General features: G+C 37.5%; 1 protein-coding gene across 2 annotated transcripts; it reads right to left on the bottom strand.

Annotated features, from left to right (window-relative positions):
* Positions 1–650: 650 nt before the first annotated feature.
* ARL6 (ARF like GTPase 6) lies at positions 651–17,363 on the bottom strand. 2 transcript variants are annotated; one of them, XM_070943734.1, is made up of 8 exons: positions 17,323–17,363; positions 16,175–16,333; positions 10,478–10,539; positions 9,380–9,448; positions 6,597–6,691; positions 4,894–5,023; positions 3,556–3,611; positions 651–1,904 (listed from the first exon to the last, which is right to left on the bottom strand). In XM_070943734.1, the coding sequence occupies exons 2-8, from the start codon at positions 16,295–16,297 to the stop codon at positions 1,879–1,881; spliced, it is 561 nt and encodes a 186-aa protein (XP_070799835.1). In that variant the 5' UTR covers positions 16,298–16,333; positions 17,323–17,363; the 3' UTR covers positions 651–1,878. The 2 variants fall into 2 exon arrangements, with proteins under 2 accessions (XP_070799835.1, XP_070799834.1); XM_070943733.1 differs by having other exon boundaries at positions 10,475–10,539.
* Between the last annotated feature and the right edge of the window lie 2,652 nt (positions 17,364–20,015).

Below are 20,015 nucleotides of genomic sequence, written 5' to 3' on the forward strand. Positions count from 1 at the left end.
CCTCCCCTTCTTTTCCCGAAGGGGAGATTTTCAAGCCGTTTGACAGCTGATTAACGCTGTCAGAACGGCTCAACGGAATCACGGGGGCGGCGGTCTAAAAAGACCGTCAATGGTGCTGCGGAGCCAACCCGGAAGTCAATATAAAACTTATTCTTAAAGCCATTCAGTTGATTCATGCAGTTTCCATCCTTGTGATAGTCCAGAAATGAAAAAAACATGTGGTTGTTCTCCCAGGCCTTGTGATTGAGGTAGTCATAGTGTCCCCTTTAGTTTAGTTTACTTTTGCTCCTCCATGTTCTCATTTTTAAGCTGCCCAGAATCACCAAGGATTTATGTAGCCCCAAAATTGGAAAATATAAAATAAATACGGTAATAAATTCCAATCATTCCTTTCTCTTGATGCAGCCCAAAGATGTGGAAGTTCTGTCCTGCTAGCTTGCTTCACTCTCCAATGAAAGCCTGTTCCCTTCAACTTTTAACTAGGAAAAATATTAGTCCAGGTAACTGATCTTGAAGCAATTCTTACAGAGTGTTTTGCCTGCTTTGCATTTTCCCCAAGTGAAGCATGGTCTTTGAAAAATGCTCCCTATAGTATTTCAAACTACTTCATTTCATGAATGCAATTTTTCATCTTAAAAGATACAAATTCGTTATGTCAGTTATGTACTTTATTTATCAAAATATTGTTTAAGCTATTACAGAAATCAATATAATTTAGCACATAAATAGCACATCATAAACATCCAAATAGCTTGTAAAATCACAATTCACATCTAACTAAAACATTGTATGGCATAGCTAATTTCTGTGCAAGTTAAAAATTATACCAAATGTCTATTGCAGTGGGCTGTTTGACATGATAAACATGGCCTACTAAGACATGCAAGATGCCTATGAATGTTATGGGAATATAAGTATGCAAAATAGAACAGTTTGTTTTAGAAATGTTCAATCTCCCTACCCTAAAGGGGTTGATTCAAATGGTTTGTGTCTTTTCAGAAGTGTATCATCCAGAATACCATACTTTGAGATGTTACAGTTCCGGTAAAAACCTCCCTGCAATGTGTGGATCAGCCTATTCAAGAAGAAAACAAATTCCAGAGAAAACTGAATATTTTGCAATTTTTTTAAAAAATCACCCATTTTGCTTAGAGCAAAACAGTCCAACTTGGTCCTTGTACATCTGTCATCTTCTATTATCTGTCTGGAAAAATAACTTTAGTTCCATTTTTTTCTTAACCCTTATTTATTCTCTTTCTCAATACTTCGTTATATAAAACAGGTTTATAAAGTCAAATTTCAAGCTATGGTTTGAAAGTTATTTTGTACACAAGAGTTAGGGTAAACCATGATCTATGACAATACAACATGATGATAAAAAATAATGGAGGGGAAGAAAAGTGATAAAAGTAGTCTTCCCAGCCGCAGGGAAAAAAGTTTAAAAGAACAAGAAGTGTACTACCTTAAGTTTTACAGCATTTTTTCTTTCTTTCTTATGACTATTAAATTTAAACCTAATTTTAGTTCAGGAAGAGACATGGCCAGTGTGAAACTCTGAATGTAAGACACTATACAAAGCTTTTCAGAAATAATTTTTGTTAAGATATCATATGCTTTCCACTAAGTTCTAATTAAAAATCAAGCAAAAATATACCAAAGGTTTTTGAATAGTATACAATTACTTCATTGTTTTATTTGACCACAGCTGAATCTCTGGTCACATTATGGCCATTATAAACTATTAGCAAAAATACTATTTTATTTTTAAAGGCTTTTATAAAAACCAACACAAGAAAACACACAGGCCTAAAGTTTTTGTCTCCAAGGCCTTCGGTATCTATAAATTATCTTTAATATTTCCATTAGCACATTAGCTTTTCATGTCTTCATTATTTGGATCTGATCTAGATAAAAACAAATAAAAATTCACATTAAAATGCAGTTTTCTTATAGGATACCATCAAAAAATTTCCACCACTGTTACCATTCAGAAACATTTTAAACTACTAAGGAGTAATGTACAAATATGTTTATAGATTTTCTGGTTCCTGCACAGAAATGTCCAGCAGCCTACTTTTTGATGGACAGTTCTGGGAAACTATTTCAAAATTCTAAATATTTACTAAAGTTTTCAGTTTCCATATAATAAATATTGTAGTTATTTATGAGGTTTCTCTGCATCTCAATCTTCAATCTTTGCTGACATCTAGTGGTGTTTTTTTAAGTAAGATTCTTGACTGGAAAGTTTTAGAATAAAGTGTTAATAAAAAACTGTTAGTTTTTATTTATTTATTTTGTCAAGTACGTATTAGATAATATATATCCATATAAGCATGAACTGAATACATAAAATGAATACAAATAAAGAGAACATTAGGACAAGGATGGTAGGCACGCTGGTGCTCTTATGCATGTCCCTTACAGACCTCTTAGGAATGGGGTGAAGTCAACAGTAGACAGACTTAGGTTAACATTTTGGGGGTTTTGGGATAAAACCCAATAGTTGCTGTCCAATTAATTCTTCTTCAAAAAGTGTATATTTTTATTGCCAAAACTAAAGTCCATTTTTAATACCTTATTCTGTCAAATCTTTTAACAGTGATATAAAGGAGCCTAATGATCTTTTAATGTAGATTTATCTGCTATATTCTGCTTGCTGTAGGAAAATAACTTGAGGTCCAGCGTCTCCTCCTACTTTTGAGAAAAATGCCTCTAGCTGCTCTTTTGTTATGGCAGCTCAAGCAACACACTTGCTTTGTAGGTCATATTAAAGCAAGCAAACTTCAGGTAAGGTAGGAGTAGCAAAATTATCTTTTCTGAATTGCTTAAGCAAATGTCTTATGAGGATTAATGGAATGACTAGCCTCGTTAGTGATGTCACATAAAATAATTCACATACAGCATATTTGTAATGTGAGTATGAACCATCATCTTGGAATGAAGTTCTATAAACGGCTTTTATTCAGTATTTGTTGTTCCCTTCCCTTTTAACTGCTTTTGTTTTTTATATATTTTTAAATGATTTTGATTTTTATATTGTTTTTTAGTGTGTTACATTCTGCAACCCATTTTAAGATGCTTTTACATAGGAAACAGTAAAAGTACATCTTAAAAATTGTGATAATAGTAAGAACCTTGTGTGTGTGTGTATACACACACACATATATAATTTCAGCTTCTTTAAACAAAAGCTATCATTTGGATCAAATTTAGACCAGAAATTAGAATTGTTATTCTTCTTTTTATTGTATTATTTACAATGAATTTAAAAAGGAAATGAATATTTTTATAATATTATTTGGACTTTAATCACAGGAATAAAAGTATTGCTGACATAGTAATCAAAATTGAATTTTTAAAATAGAGATAACCTTGTTTGAATGACAATGTCTCATTGAAAGAAGCATCCAAATAATTGTAAGGATACTTACTGTGTAATTTGATCTGACAGCAGAAATAGGCAGGAAAAAACAAAATGAAATGATGGAAAAATATTTTTTTTAAAAAAGGAGGCCTTGTGGGAAAAAAAACAAGGAAGGCAAAATTAAGACATACCTTGTAGCCAGTCCACACCTTCTTGCAATCCTTCTCCTTTGAGAGCATCACTAGCACTGAAACAACACATTCTTGTAAGTGATATAATCAATTGAAGAAATATTTTTAAAATTAATCAGCTTCAAGCGAGTCACACATACACAACGGTCTTTAGTTATAAAATCTAGTTTCAAACATAGATGGTACCAAGTGTGAAGTTACTTCCTGCTTCCTGATCTGTTGAAGAAGTTAACACACTGGATTTTCTCTACATGCCCACACTGGTGCATGCCAAGTTATCTGCCCTACTGTACTTTATATCTTAAAAAAAAGTCCAAGAAATTGGCATCAAAGAGCCAGCTGGCAGTGTCCTCTTTTATTTCCAAGAATGCTTTTAGTCCCCAAACAAATCCCCTAAATTTGGGGGCAGTTGTAACCCACTGCTTTGTAATTGTGTATATCTTCCCAGAAAAATGGCAATGATAAAGCAGAGGATTAAAAGTATTCTATAGTTTTCAGTATTCATGCTGCTTCTTGCTGGGAAATCCTTGTGAGGTCCAGCAGCTAGAATGTGTGTTTAGCTGTGACAAAGTCATGTTGCCCGGCTGCACCACGAGGAGGCTAATCTACATTGCAACCCAGGACGCTGCTGCCTAATGGTTAAACAATCCAGATATCCGGCCATAGGTTTAGTAATCCCAATAACTGCTCATAATTTAATTTTATTCATAATTTTATTCATTATTCGTGCTGTGTGTTTTTAAAATGCTGTGATGCTTTATATTTTAATACACATTATATGTTGTTTTTGTGAATTTTTATGCATTAATGCTGTATTCTGTTATGTCATATGAAATAAATAAATAAAATTCTATAGTTAAACGTAAGCCACAATGAAACTATTTGAATGTGGAGACATACAAATTGAACCCAAAAATATAAATAGAAGGTTCTCTTGCCTCCCCATTTATATGTACATATAATATATATTTAAAAATACAAATATACCTGCATACATACATACATTGGGTATTTGATCATGTATGCATGGAAGAAACCAACTCTCTTCCTCATTTTGTACAAAACCCTGTATTCAGTGAAATTTTGCATATTCATCATTAGTGAAAGTAATACTTTCCAAAAAAGAATTATGGAGAGTAAACAGATTTATTGGATAGCATACTATTAACTAGTATGCACAAGAAAACTAAAGAACAATGGAATCAAATTAATTTGCTTTCATAAGCTTATTTACATTATCAAACATCAGAACATTCAAAATCCAAATACAAAATATAATTGTGTATTTAATTCATATTAAATATTATTTTAGTTATAGTTATAAAATTAGAATTTTACCAGATCTGCCATGGCTTGTCTTTGATGTTCTCTAATGTCAGTAAATGAGAGACTTTAACAGAGGATACAGCATCTCTAAGATCCATCTTGTTTGCAAAGAACAAAATTGGTATTCGGCGGTGTTTAAGATCTAGAACATAATCATTTGTTAAATTGTCACCATATATATGAAAACTGTTTTAGATAGAAACAGGAAACATACATTGTTTATCTTCCTTAAAGATTACAACCCTCAAGATGAAAGCTCTAAGAATGTTTATTTCTGAAGAAATCTCTAAATAATCTTCCATACTCACATGTTTAAGCGCAAAAACTGTTGCAAATGAAAACACATTTCAAAATGCCCGAACATATCTGGTTGTTCAAGTAAAAACATTTTAAAACTCTTCTTTCAAAACAAAGCCCCAAAATATATGAAATTAATGTACTTTTTTCTAATTAACAAAAAAGCTGCATACATAAACCAGAGTAAACTTATTAGACAATATGGGAAAAGCAATGATTAATTGCTTAAAAAAGAAATGTTAAATCAGACTGGGAGGATGCAAACTGTGTGGCTTGTTTACGTTATGATTTATGTTAAGCTAATGAAATAGGTACAGCAATTAGTCTTAGAATGGACAATTAAGATACTGAAGTAGTGGACAGCCTGTGCCTTTCAGGATCAACTATCAACATTAAAGAAACCAGCTGTCAAGAAATACATTGCAAACTAGCAGTAGATTGGGTAGCAAAGGCACCCTAGAAGAGATACCCAGATGTTGTAATTTACAAAGATCAGAATTGTGCAGGCAATAGTTTTCCTGTGATCCTCTATGGAAATGAAACTTAGGCTCTGAAGTAACAGGACAGAAAGTTTAGATGCTTTTGAATTTTGGTCTTGAAGTAGAGTCATGAGAATACCATACAAAACAGAGAAACAAAGAAAAGTCTAAATAAATCCAGATTCTCATTTGAAGTACAAATGACAAGCTCAAATTATCATGTATAGGTACCCTAGGGCCATGATGGTGAGCCTATGGCACTTCTAGAGAGGCTCTGGAGGCTGGGGACAGCAAAAAATGTCACTTCCTGTTCCACCGGGAGTTGGGAAATGGGCCCTTTCAGGCCTCTGGAGGGCCTCCAAGGGAGTGGGAAAGGCTGTTTTCGCCCTTCCCAGATGCATAGAGAGGATCTGGAGCCAGGTAAGAAAGAAAAATGGGCCTACCAGGCCATTGCGTGCCAGGAGCTGGGGGGGAGGGGGGTTGCGCGTGCATGCGCAGGGGGGCATAGAATTATGGGTGTGGGCACGCGCATGCGCGAACCTCCCCCCCTCCTGGCATGCGATAGCAAAAAGGTTAGCCATCACTGCCCTAGGGAAAAACCTAGTTCTATTAAGTAAATCTACAACGCTAGGAAATGTGTAAGGAAAGACGAGAGGAGAACAACCTCTCCTCTCGTCTATCAACCTATAAAGGGGGATAGGTTCTATTATAGTGCTGACTGGCACAATGTTAAAAGACCTAAAGGACCAAGCTGGGGACAGACTATTCTAGAATAGTAATTTTAATATTGAATTTAATACATTTCATAGTTATAATCATGAAAAATATACCAATAATGCACATATTTTAATCACTAAATAAATAAATAAATAAATAAATAACTATGTAATTTAGAATTATTTCAAAAGTGATTGATTTATTCTGAAAAAGATTCCCTACCTGGATGAGTCAAGAGAGTGTCAAGTTCTTCCTTGGCCACAACCATTCTTAATACGTCACTGCTATCAATGACAAAAATAATGGCCTGACAATCTCTGTATAATATAAAAACAAAAGCCACGAATTACATGTATGAAAAATCTGAATAGTAAAGTGGTAAGAAGCCACGAGGCAAAAAAGTGTTATAGGCTATGCCTTAGAATTACACAGAAAAGCACCATACTGGTACGTGCTCTTTAATTGCCCTTATTTGGGTCATCCTGCTAATAGGAACAACTAAACAAAACAAGACACCTCTGCAAATTGTTTAGGATCATCAGCAACCCTGGTTTCTTTCTTTCTTTAAAGACCAGAACCAAAGGCCATGATTTATTCTTACTTTTTGATTCTGGTTTATTAGGAAAGAACAAGTCAAAATTCCTAGTTTTCACGTAATTCTGAAAAAGGATTGTTTAGTTGTTCTTCTACCAGTGTGCATTAGCAAGCATTTTGTTCCAAGGAAGACAGTAATCCAAATACAGTTAAGGATTTGGAAGAAAAAAAATCCTATTTACATTAAAATTCAGGTTTTTGTAAACAACAATGATAATAATAATCAATCTATATTAATACAAGTGGATTTTTAAAATAATGTTTAACTAAATGATTCTATCTGGCAAATTTGTTCCATGATACCTCTTTGTCATTCATTCATGCACCAGGTTGCATTAAACAATTCATGCAATTACGAACAGTTGTAAAAAGTGGGAAATGTAGTAAGTCTGAGAAACCTCAGTTGAAAGTGCTCTAGTGCAATAGACGATATTTAAAAACTCAAAAACTAGCTTGAATGCAAAATTGCAATATATACTGTAATACAGCAGTTGTAGAACAGCATTTTTACATTCCCACTCCGCAGCAGCCCTCTCTGCCCCCAAGCAGTAGGAAACAGTCATGTTCATGTGAAGTGCTGCAAAAATGTAACAGGAGCTATTCGTAAAAATGAGATAGGCATTTATCTCACTGAAATTCTGTTTGCAGAAATTTAAATCCAAGCTATTAGGGCCTTTAAAAGGTAATATGGTAATTTGCTAAATCAGAATGCTTAACTACTATAAAGTAAGTTTAAAAAACAATCCTGTACTTACATACATCTATAGAGCTCAGTGTGATTTACTCTCAGTAAGTATGCAAGTATAGCCTCAATATACTTTAAAAACAAAAATAGCAACTTTGTTTGAAGTTGCAAAGTGGTGAGGCTTTAAATTTTCTCCATTTGAAATCTTTCAAAACAAACAAACAAACAAACAAACAAACAAACAAACAAAAATAAAAGCTTAGATGCTTGTTGCAATGTGGCGAGGCTTTACAATTCTATTTGGAAAATAAATAAATAATTAAAATGTAATAGAAGCTTAGATGCTTAATGTAGCAGCTTTTTATCTATTTTTTGCACAATTAATTAAGCAGTAAATGCTAGTGTTTTCAAGATGTAAAATGTTTAAATACTGTAGAAAGGAGACATAACTCAATCCATATAAATTCATAATCCATAAATCATTTTATATTATTTCCTATAACTATTCAAGGAAAGAATTTTAATTTATGTTATATAAAAATAATTCCATAAGCACTCATACATTCTTAATAGAAGGACCAATATTTTGTAACCTAATTTGTCCATTAATTTATTATATATATTCAACAATTAAGCAGCTGTAAATGTATTAAGTATAAATTCCAAGCTATGCAAACTGTAGCCCACCATAACTTAATGGGTTGCAATTTCTATAAGTTGCTTTACAAGTAGCCCTTATCTTACAATAACAATTGGGTTTAGAATTTTGGTTGCTATGTGATGTGGTCATAAAGCATGACAGCATCACTTAGCGATGGCAATCTTTGCAGTCCAATTGCTTTGGTTAAGTGAATCCCAAAGTCAGTGAAGAAGAAATTTACAAGTCCCAGGCCAGCAGGCAGGTAAATGGCTGCTGCCAATGAGGGAAGAAATAAGTGGATGCATGGGGCTGGATTGGGGAGGATGTATGAGGGTGCATGAGAGGAAGGAGGACACAGTGTGTGAGAAAAGCATCACACAGATTGGGAAGGTTGCACACACTGCACAAGGATGTGTGAGGGGTGCCATGCGGTTTGGGGAGGATGCATGGAGGTATGGCATAAATCTGGAAAGGTATGCAAGAGTGCACTGACTTTCTGGAAAAACCAGCAAGGAAGATTGCAAATGGCAATCACATGATGGCAGATGTTTGGCAGCCAGTTGTTAGCGTGAATGAGTTACCAAATGCTCAGATCATGATCATTTCACCATGAGGGCAGTGCGATGGCCATAACTTTGGCTATTAGTCGTGAGTCCTTTTGTTCAGTATTGTAATTGATGAATGAATGGTTATAAATCAAGGACTACTTGTACTAACCAGGACTGCTAGAAAATAGGAATTTAATTTGGGCATTTTAAAGGATGATGACTTTAAAAGGTATTAAAACTAACTAAAAGTTAGTATTTGTTGCTGTAGCTGTAGCAATAATTTTCACAGGAATAGATAATTAACTTCCTTTCATATATTATCTAATTATTCCCAGTTTTGAGGTTTTTATACACATTATATATATTTATATTATTCCAGTTCATCATTCCTTCCCTTTTGTTCATGCTTGAGAATACTGCAGACAAGTCTAAGAGAAACTTAATTATAATTTTACTCTGCAAACTATTTTAACTAAATATGTTCATAAATTTACTAGAGGAATGCATAACTAAGACTTACTGTTAAAAATGGACTTACTTATAATAATGTTCCCAGAGATTTCTGTATCTACCTTGACCTGACATATCAAACACAGTGAATGATAAACTGTAAAGAAACAATAAAACAGAGCATTAGATCTGGGACACATTCTGGATTGCAATCTTGTATAAATTATATTATGCCAATTCAGTGTAATAACAACTTTTTGACTGGTACACATTTTTTAAAATTGATATTTAATTTAATATGATATGTGAGTTTTATTGACAAGTGTCAAACTAAATTAAAAACATGGTTTTATACAAAGAAATAATCCATATTAAACAAAGAAGAACTTAATTGGTTCTTCACACTGTTGTCTTACTCAGTGCTGTGCACTTCTAAATATAAAGAAAACTACTTCCCATCATTCTCTTTTATTCTGCTCCATACTTCCAAAATTTGCCCTGAAGAATATCTGCCTCTGTAATCTTGTTAAACTGCATGATAATTTTATACAACACCTTAGCTATTAAAAGCTAATCAGTAGCTTTAACAGTCAATCATCATATGGTCAGGAAGATGAGCCCAGCTGTAAAGTATTTTTCGGATTTACTGGTCATGTCCATAACATAAAAGATGGGTGTGTTTTTCTTACAAGAAAGTTAGCCTTCATTTATCCAATATCTCCTATTAAACTATAAGAATAGTGCTAAAAATGGAAGAAGCAAGGTGGGTCTGCCTAATAACATCTAATTCTAAACAAAATAACCACATGATTTCTCTCCAACTAGTTTCTCTGAAGTGTCTCAACATGTCTTGAATGCAAGATCTTATTCAAAAAGCAAGTAACTAGTTTAGATAGATACTGTAGCTGTGCTGATTTTATCTGAAAATGTGTATACAAGGTTGTCTTCCATTTTTCCAATAAACATTTCTTCCTAGAGATTTGGGTTCATTAAAAAGAAAGTTTCTCATTAAAACTTTCTTCACATGTGAGATGCACAATTCAGACTTACCTTATGTGTTTCAGGACATGACATTTTCAGAATGAAAAAATGACACTTTAAATGTTATATCTGAAACATTTTCTTTAATGATTTAATGCATAATTAAATATAAAGCTATAAAAATATTGGAATAAAAGCGTACTACCTTGATGTTCTGAATTTCTCTATACTGAATCCTATTGTAGGAACAATATCTTGAGCTTGAGCCTGTGCAAAAGAAAATTTGAGTTAAAAACAAATTGTTATTTTAATATTTAAAGTCAGTGATATATATTATTTCTTAATTGAAATAGTGTATTGAAGTCATAATAAAATATTATCAAAATGTATAACAAGCAATGATACTAACACTTATAAAAGAATACATATGTTTTTGAATAAAGAAGATATATTTATCTTTTAAGTTTGCCCCTAATGTTTTACTCAGCATAATGGTGGGTCTGCAGGCTTTTTTATTTGCTTTTATTCAGTCCAATTGTATATAAACTACCTTACATTTAATTTTACTTCATTTATTAGTACTCAACAATGGGATGCAGTTATTCTTGTTATCTTATAATGTGAGTTGTTCAGGTGCTATATTAATTTGGATGAGCCTCTTGTTGGCTACGTCATATATATGTCTCTCTGTGCTGTTTGTTCCCATCTTTTTTCATTATTGTATATTGCTTTTTTTATTGTGTTTTATTACAAGCTGTCAACAATTGGTCTAAAGTTAGGAAAACAAATAAATAAATACATTTATTTGAAGCCTAAATATTTGTCTATAACTTCTGTAGCAGGTATTCATCAGGATTGACACTGTTGTTTGTTTTAGGATAATTCAATTACAACATTCACTTTTGAAAAAAAAATAAGTATGTAGTTCAGCAAAGAAATAAAGAATATAAGCATTGGATTTGTCTCACTCACTTATCTAAATGTTAGTCATCAACATTGTGGATGTGGATCCAATATTTAATGTACTCTTTCTGTGTTCCTCACAAAACTATAGGGATTAGTCATTAGTGTTTGTTCATGCAATCTAAATATATTGCGGAATCTCCTAACTTTTGAGAAAAACATAGAGAATGAGTGATGTACCAATTGAGAAAGATAAAAATATTTATAATCTGTCAAGCATAAGTATTTCATCTTCTTAACTGGAAGATGATTTACTGGTAAGAAACAATGAAATGTTTAAGAACCAGAGTAAATCTTAACTTATTTTGTATTTTGCATTTAAATACAGTACATGTATACTTTGTTTTTGCTAAAATTGTTTCTTTAACAAATCAATCATTATTTATAATACTATTACTCATCTGAATGCTTTCATGACTTAAATATTCTTTTACAGAGATATAATCAAACAAGTCATTGCCCATTTAAATCCAAAAAATATAAGGAGCCTGGATAGCTCAACAGACTAAAAGCCTGTTATTAACATTCAGCTGTCTGAAATTATTGCATGTTCGAATCTCCCCAGGCTCAAGGTTGACTCAGCCTTCCATCCTTTCTAAGGTAGGTAAACCTTAGGTCGGTAGGACCCAGTTGTGGGGGCAATAAGCTGACTTTGTATAAAATATACAAAAGTATGAAGGCTATTGCTTAACGCATTGTAAGCCGCCCTCAGTCTCTGGAGAAGGGCGGCATTTATTTATTTATTTATTTATTTATTTATTTATTTATTTATTTATTATTTATTTATTTATTTATTTATTATTTATTATTTATTTATTTATTTATTTATTTATTTATTTATTATTAATCAAATTTCTATACCGCCCTACTCCCGAAGGACTCAGGGCGGTGAACAGCCAAGATAAAATACAGACAATACAAATATTAAAAATCCCTTAAAATTATTAAATATTTCGGCCGAAACACAGATTAAAACACCCAATTTATAAAATCACGAATTCAAAAATTTAAAATTTAAGAATTTAAAAGAGGGGAGTTAGGCCAGGCCAGCTTGCTGAAATAGAAAAGTTTTGAGAGCACGGCGAAACGTGCGCAGGTCCGGGATCTTCCGTATCTCTGGGGGGAGCTCGTTCCAGATGGTAGGTGCCCCCACAGAGAAGGCTCTCCCCCTGGGGGCCGCCAGTCGACACTGTTTGGCCGACGGCACTCTGAGGAGCCCCTCTCTATGGGAGCGTACTGGTCGGTGAGAGGCTATTGGTAGCAGAAGGCGGTCTCGTAGATACCCCGGTCCGATGCCATGGAGCGCTCTAAAGGTGGTAACCAAAACCTTGAAGCGCACCCGGAAGACCACCGGGAGCCAGTGCAGCTCGCGCAGGAGGGGGGTCACATGGGAGCGCCACGTCGCTCCCATAACCACCCGCGCGGCCGCATTCTGGACCAGCTGGAGCCTCCGGGTGCTCCTCAAGGGGAGCCCCATGTAGAGAGCATTGCAGTAGTCCAAGCGGGAAGTAACAAGAGCATGAGTGACCGTATTTAACGAGTCCCGATCCAGAAAGGGACGCAACTGGCGAATCAGGCGGACCTGATAAAAAGTCCCCCTGGCCACGGCCGTCATATGCTCTTCTAAAGACAGCCGTGAGTCCAGGAGGACACCCAAGTTGCGAGCCCTCTCCGTGGGGGGCAATGACTCGCCCCCAATAGTCAGTGATGGCGCCAACTGACTATATCAGAATGTCGGAAACCACAGCCACTCGGTCTTGGATGGGTTGAGCCTGAGTCTGTTTCTCCCCATCCAGATCCGCACGGCCTCCAGGCACCGGGACATCACTTCAAGGGCATCATTGGGGTGGTCCGGGGTGGAGATGTACAGCTGAGTATCGTCAGCGTACTGGTGGTACTTCACCCCGAAACCACGGATGATCTCACCCAGCGGCTTCACATAAATGTTGAAAAGAAGGGGCGAGAGGACCGACCCTTGTGGCACCCCACATACAAGGGGCCTCGGGGTCGACCTCTGCCCCCCTGCCAACACAGACTGCGACCGGTCAGAGAGAAAGGAGGAGAACCACCGTAGGACGGTGCCCCCCACCCCTAACTCCTCTAGCCGGTGCAGCATGATACCATGGTCGATGGTATCAAAAGCCGCTGAGAGGTCTAATAGCACCAGGACAGAGGAACAACCCCTGTCCCGAGCCCTCCAGAGATCATCAACCAACGCGACCAATGCCGTTTCCGTGCTGTACCCAGGCCTGAAGCCCGACTGGAACGGATCCAGATACGACGATTCATCCAGGTACTGGGGGAGCTGTCGCGCTACCACACTCTCAACAACCTTCGCAATAAAGCCAAGGTTGGAGACTGGACGATAATTTGCCAACACTGCCGGGTCCAGGGAAGGTTTCTTGAGGAGAGGCCTTACCACCGCCTCTTTCAAGGCGGCAGGGAAGACACCCTCACTCAAGGAAGCATTTATAATCCCCTGGAGCCAGCCTCGTGTAACCTCCCGAGAGGCCAGCACCAACCAGGAGGGACACGGGTCCAGTAAACATGTGGCTGCGCTCAGTCTGCCCAGTATCCTGTCCACGTCTTCGGGCGTCACAGAATCAAACTCTTCCCAGATAATACTCACAAGACCTGCCTCCGTCCTCCCCGCTGAATCTACCCAGTCAGAGTCCAGATGTTCCCGAATCTGAGCGATTTTGTCATACAGATACTGTACAAAATCCTCGGCTCTACCCTCCAAGGGGTCCTCCCGCGCTTCCTGGTGGAGCAGGGAGCGGGTCACCCTAAACAGGGCAGCCGGGCAATTATCTGATGACGCAATAAGAGTGGCAAAATAGTTATACTTCGCCACTTTTATCGCCACCAGGTAGGTCCTAATATGAGACCTTACCAGTGTTCGGTCAGATTCAGAATGGCTGGCCCTCCAACCACTCTCCAGGCGTCTTTTCCGGCGCTTCATCTCCCTCAGCTCCTCGGTGAACCAAGGAGCCAGGCGAGATTGACGCCGGGTCAGAGGCCGCAAAGGCACGACCCGATCCAAAGCTCCAGCGGCCGCCCTATCCCAGGCGGCCACCAGCTCCTCAGTCGAGCCGTGTGCCAGAGCCTCAGGAAATGGCCCAAGCTCCGTCTGGAACCTATCAGGATCCATCAGGCGCCTGGGGCGGTACCACCTCAGTGGTTCCGCCTCCCTGCGGCGGGGTGCGGCGGTTCGAAGGTCATAAATCTAATAAAAATAATAAAATAAAATAAAATAATTATAGGGATGACTTATTTATTGTATTTTAAGCTACAGAAAAATAAAATGCTCTTGATTAATTACATAGAAGACCAAAAGCATAAAATTCCACAGCAATCAGTATGTGAAACTGAATATAAATTGTACAAATATAGTCACTTTAACCCGGGGCATTACAATTCTTTAAAAAATATAGGACTGAAATCCTAGATTGTCTTAGAAAATAAGACTATCTTTGCATGAAGTCAAATAAGATATTAAGGTGGTATTGAATGTCCATAAAGGCAAAAGAAGCTTACCAGCACATATTATTATATTACATATACACATACTAAATTTTCATTGGGATTTCATTCTACCCAATAATTATGGATAATAAAACTGCAGATAATGAGGCCTGGAGTCCATAGGAATTAGGAAAGACCAGTGGCTGATTGGAGGCTTGGAGGGTATATTGTGAAAAAAAATCAGGGATGAATGACCTGGTGAGAAAGAAAACAGCACTGCAAAGACTGGCAACTGTGCATGGGAAGAAAAGGTGAGAGCGCTGATGAGGGATGAGTGGCAAGTACTGAAAAGATATAGGAAAATATAGACTGAGCAGATTGGTAAAACTGGCAGCAAACTGCTGGGAAAATGTATTTGAGGACTAATGAATATACAAAATGGCAGATAAGAATCACATCTTCAAACCCACAAATATGCCGAAATCTTTACTCTAATTATTTCTGGTCCATATATATATATATAAATTGCAAATACATAAAACTGCCTGTAGGTAGTCCTCGACTTACAACTTCATTTAGTGTCTGTTCGAAGTTACAATGGCATTGAAAAAATGATCATTGCAGCATCCCATGGTCACAGATTTATACTCAGATGCTTGACACTTGGTTCATATTTATGACGGTTGCAGTGTCCAGGGGTCATGTAATTAACTATCTTGTGTGACTTTCTGACAAGCAAATTCAATGGGGAAGCCAGATTCACTTACTAATTTAACAACTCCAGTGATTTATTTAACAAATGTGGCAAGAAAAATTGTAAAATGGGCAAAACAAACTTAATAAATTTCTTACCTATGAACATAAATTCTGGGCTAAATTGTGGTTGTTAGTCAATGACCACCTGTAGAATTAGGGCTCCAATGTATATACAGTAAATAGCATTAATTTGCTTTACTATGTAATCCTAGTTTAAAAGTCATAAAACTGCTAATGGTCCTCAGCAAAATTGACAAACGTATTAGTTCTTAATTGCTTCATTGTTAATATTGGTTATTTCTTCTTTAGAGGATAAATTAAAGAAATAGCCAATATTAACACTGAACCAATGAGTCTGAGATCATAGTAATTTACTTTCATAATGTTCCTTTTTTGAATTCTACTGTATATTGAACTAAGTTATTTATTCATTAGATGATTAAAGTTTACAGTCCAAAGAATATTTATTTTCTAAATTCAGTGTTACAAATTTAAACACAATTCCTATTAGCATTTATTTTTGGAAAGATAAACTGTACAAACATTAAAAGTTTATTTACAATTTACTCCTTCTCAAAGAGGTATATATAAATTTTGTCTTGAAATTAAATATTGAAACTATTCCATGTTTCCACAAATATCTCTAGTGATATATATATATATCAGCTTTTCAACAACATAAAATGAATTGGTAATAAAACTAAAAATATCTACTTACATTATATGGTTTTAACTTGTTGATAATTGTTGTTTTACCACTGTTGTCTAATCCAAGGCACAGAACATGAACTTCTTTCTTTTTCAGACCAAGCCAACTTGCCAGTTTATCAAATAATCCCATAATTTTGATTGAATGGCACAGACAATTTGTGTATTTCTAAAGGTTGTAGATAGATAGATAGATAGATAGATAGATAGATAGATAGATAGATAGATTTAAAAATTGAAATTACTATAGATGAACATGAAGGCAAAGATTTCAACACAATTAAATCAGAAGCATCCTGGAGAAGAAATAGTTGCAAATCATGTCACAGCAGGCTGGTTAGCCTAAGGAACAAGTAGATAAGCTGCTTATTTGGAAAGTCTTCTGGTCAAAACAGGCTAGGTACTTATCTTTCTGTTAAAGCACAGTATCTTTCTGTCAATGGATAAATGTGATTTTACAATTCATAAAGCATCGTGCAATGAGGCTAAGTTTTTATTTGTAAAAAAAAATTAGAAGTAGATCCATATTTCTCATTTTATAGTTTAACCAAAATCAGAACATTCTGTACAGTGCACTATTAAAAATATTCAAGGATCAAGAAGTGAACCCAGTCATTATATCAGACCCACAAATAAGAGTTTCACGCCTTATTAAGCATCTTTCCCCCTGAGCCGTGAATAAACTTGCTGCATTTCTGGTTCCACCCAGATAACAGAATTGTTTAAGGGTAATCAAGAGCACGATTTCCCACGCTGCTGCTTTTCGAATATATGGACCCCAAATCCAGAATCCCTTTCTAGCGTGGCCTGAGAACGATTCGCCTTTAAATCCTACGCATCCAGGGGAGCCGCTTTAAAGAATGACATGGTTCACTAGGTAAAACCCGGATTTAAAATCCTTGCTCTGCCATGAAGCTGACTGGGTTAGCGTGAGTCGATCCCGCTCTTTCGTATTGATAACCTACCGTAATCCTCTCCCAGGATTCGTCCAAATAAAGGAGGGGGGGAGGCTGTGGAAAGCCAGGTGACCTAATCTTGCAGAGAAAGACTACATAACGTTAAATTAAAAGTACAAGAGAAGCACTCAACCCGACGTACCCCCCCTTTTTTTTATTTTTAAAGGAGCAGGAATCCGCGCCTCTACTATACTATACTCACCACAGCAAACGCGACCGACAACAGCTGCCCGCCGGGCCTTGAAAGAGCAAGAACCCCCTTCTCTTCTCTCCCCGCCCCCCACTCTCCACTTCCCCGACGCCTACGTCGTTACCTCGGAAACAGAACCGTTCTGTAAGCCACGCCCTCCTCGAGGCGGAGCGTCTTTTTCAGTCCAGGGTGGCGGTGAACTTTTGATGGTTCTTTGTGGGGTGAAGAGTCGCCATTGCCTGGATAGGAAAGCGGGGGCGGTCCGCCCTAGAACCCCCTCACCTTCCGCCCCGGGTGACAGGAGGAATACAGAAGTATCAAGAGACGGAGCCAGGGGTTGAATATCCTGGTGACGAAGAAGTGCCGTGGGAAGGAACAGTAATCCCGATAGTCTGCTCTCCGCCCCTCCACATTTGGCGTTTGGTCAATGTCTTCTTTAAATTAGACGTTTAAAAGCTCAATATGTCTGCATAGGAGCGAGGCGAGGGTTGGATTTTGATGGGGCGTGTGTGTGTCAGAGACGTGATTTAGAAAGACGGCTGCTTTCCTGTTAATACATATAACACAAATTAACCTCGTCCATCCTATTAACTCCCAAGTATTAACCTAGCAAATTATATTGCGCGCCTACTTACAGCCCCTCCCCTTCCTGCTGTATGTTAAGAGTTGTCAATTGTGTTGCTGAGTTAAAATGTTCCAAGGCAACAAAAACCCGCATCTGAATTTAAATGAGCGTTTATTTTATAATCCTGTTCTCCGTTTCTGATTCGGTGTGCCCAAATCATTCCTGAATGGTTCTATTGATCTTTTGAATATGGTTTTTTCCGTGTTGTTGTACCTGGATTAATAGGTGATTGTATTTCTTGGCCATATCTGCTATTTGCTAATGCATTTCTGAATAGATTTTTCTTTTGCAGACTTCACAGCCTGGTTTCTTTGTTCTTAACCTTTGCAATTCTCCTTTATTACTCATTTTGCATACTGTGCGGTACTGATCTGCACAATAGTTCAGGGATATTTACCTTCTGTAATGAAAACGGAGCATATTGTAGCGGGAAAGAGGAAAGAAAGTACAGCATTGCATTCTTGCTTTGTAGAATATTGTTGAATTTCATTTCCTTGCTGAAATTGTGGATTGACTAATGGTAAACTATGTGAATTGTACTCACAAAGTCTGGAAGAATCTGGCCCAAACAGTACTTAGAAATTCTATAGGAAGTATACCAGTGTTTTCTAGCTTTTGTACTTCCGCTCCAGGTAATAATGAGCAATTTGCTGACAGTTTGCAGGTTACAGATTATAAAACGTTTGAATTATTTTGTGTCTAGAAAATATTTTTTACTCTTAGTTTTGTTTAATAACCAGGATGCAGACTTTCTTTTAACATGCTGCTTTAAAGCCAGTTGCTCTTTAAAGCCAGTTGTTTTATGGCAACTGTTCCACCAATTAGACTGTATTGGAAGGTTTACTAGTAGAAGAATGAAGCCGTGGTCAGTTTAATTACTGTTTATTTCTAGAGGTAATACCAACGTTTCAGATTTTGCTAATTTTATAACATCTCTTTCTATAAAAGAACTAGAGAAAAGTCAAGCTTCTTATCTCTATTTCCCAAGTTAATAGTAGCAAGGAAGGATTAGACCCCCACACCCAATCTAGACTTTGCTCTACTCATTTGCCTTTTAATCTGTAGTTCAAGGTCAGGAAGCAGTGCAGGCTATTGACTAAGTTATTTCACATTTTCTGACTTGTTATGTGAAACAGTACAGGGAACAATGGCTCTTGGCTTTGCTGTGCATCCAGTGTGTATGTTATTATTATTATTATTTTTTAAAGTATAGCCATTTGCACTATCTGGTTCTAAAAATTCTGAGTTTATTTTCTGTAATTTGTGCATTAATAAAAATAGCTGGTTTCTCTAACATCTCCACCCCGGATCACCCCAACGATGCCCTTGAAGTGATGTCCCGGTGCCTGGAGGCCGTGCGGGTCTGGATGGGGAGGAACAGGCTCCGACTCAACCCCTCCAAGACTGAGTGGCTGTGGCTGCCGGCGTGCCGATATAGTCAGCTGGTGCCATCGCTGACATTGGCCCCCATGGAGAGGGCGCGTAACTTGGGTGTCCTCCTGGATGCACAGCTGTCTTTAGAAGAGCATATGACGGCCATGGCCAGGGGGGCTTTCTATCAGGTTCGCCTGATACGCCAGTTGCACCCCTTTCTGGATTGGGACTCCCTATGCACGGTCACTCATGCCCTCGTTACTTCCCGCCTGGACTACTGCAATGCTCTCTACATGGGGCTCCCCTTGAGGAGCACTCGGAGGCTCCAATTGGTGCAGAATGCGGCCGCGCGGGTGCTTATGGAGGCGACATGGCGCTCCCACGTGACACCTCTCCTGCGCGAGCTGCATTGCTTCCAGTGGTCTTCCGGGTGCGCTTCAAGGTATTGGTTCTCATCTTCAAAGCGCTCCATGGCTTAGGGTCCGGTTATTTACGAGACCACCTTCTGCCACCGATAACCTCCCACCGGCCAATACGCTCCCACAGAGAGGGCCTCCTCGGGGTGCCGTCTGTCAGGCAAAGTCGGCTGGCGACCCCCCGGGGAAGAGCCTTCTCTGTGGGGGCACCCGCCCTCTGAATGAGCTACTCCCAGGGATATGACTGATCCCGAACCTCCGTACCTTCCGCCGGGCCCTGAAGACATTTT

Source organism: Pituophis catenifer, unplaced genomic scaffold (assembly GCF_029215685.1).
Source record: "Pituophis catenifer annectens isolate HBS135680 unplaced genomic scaffold, rPitCat1.0.hap2 SCAF_4, whole genome shotgun sequence".
NCBI classification, from domain to species: Eukaryota; Metazoa; Chordata; class Lepidosauria; order Squamata; family Colubridae; genus Pituophis; species Pituophis catenifer.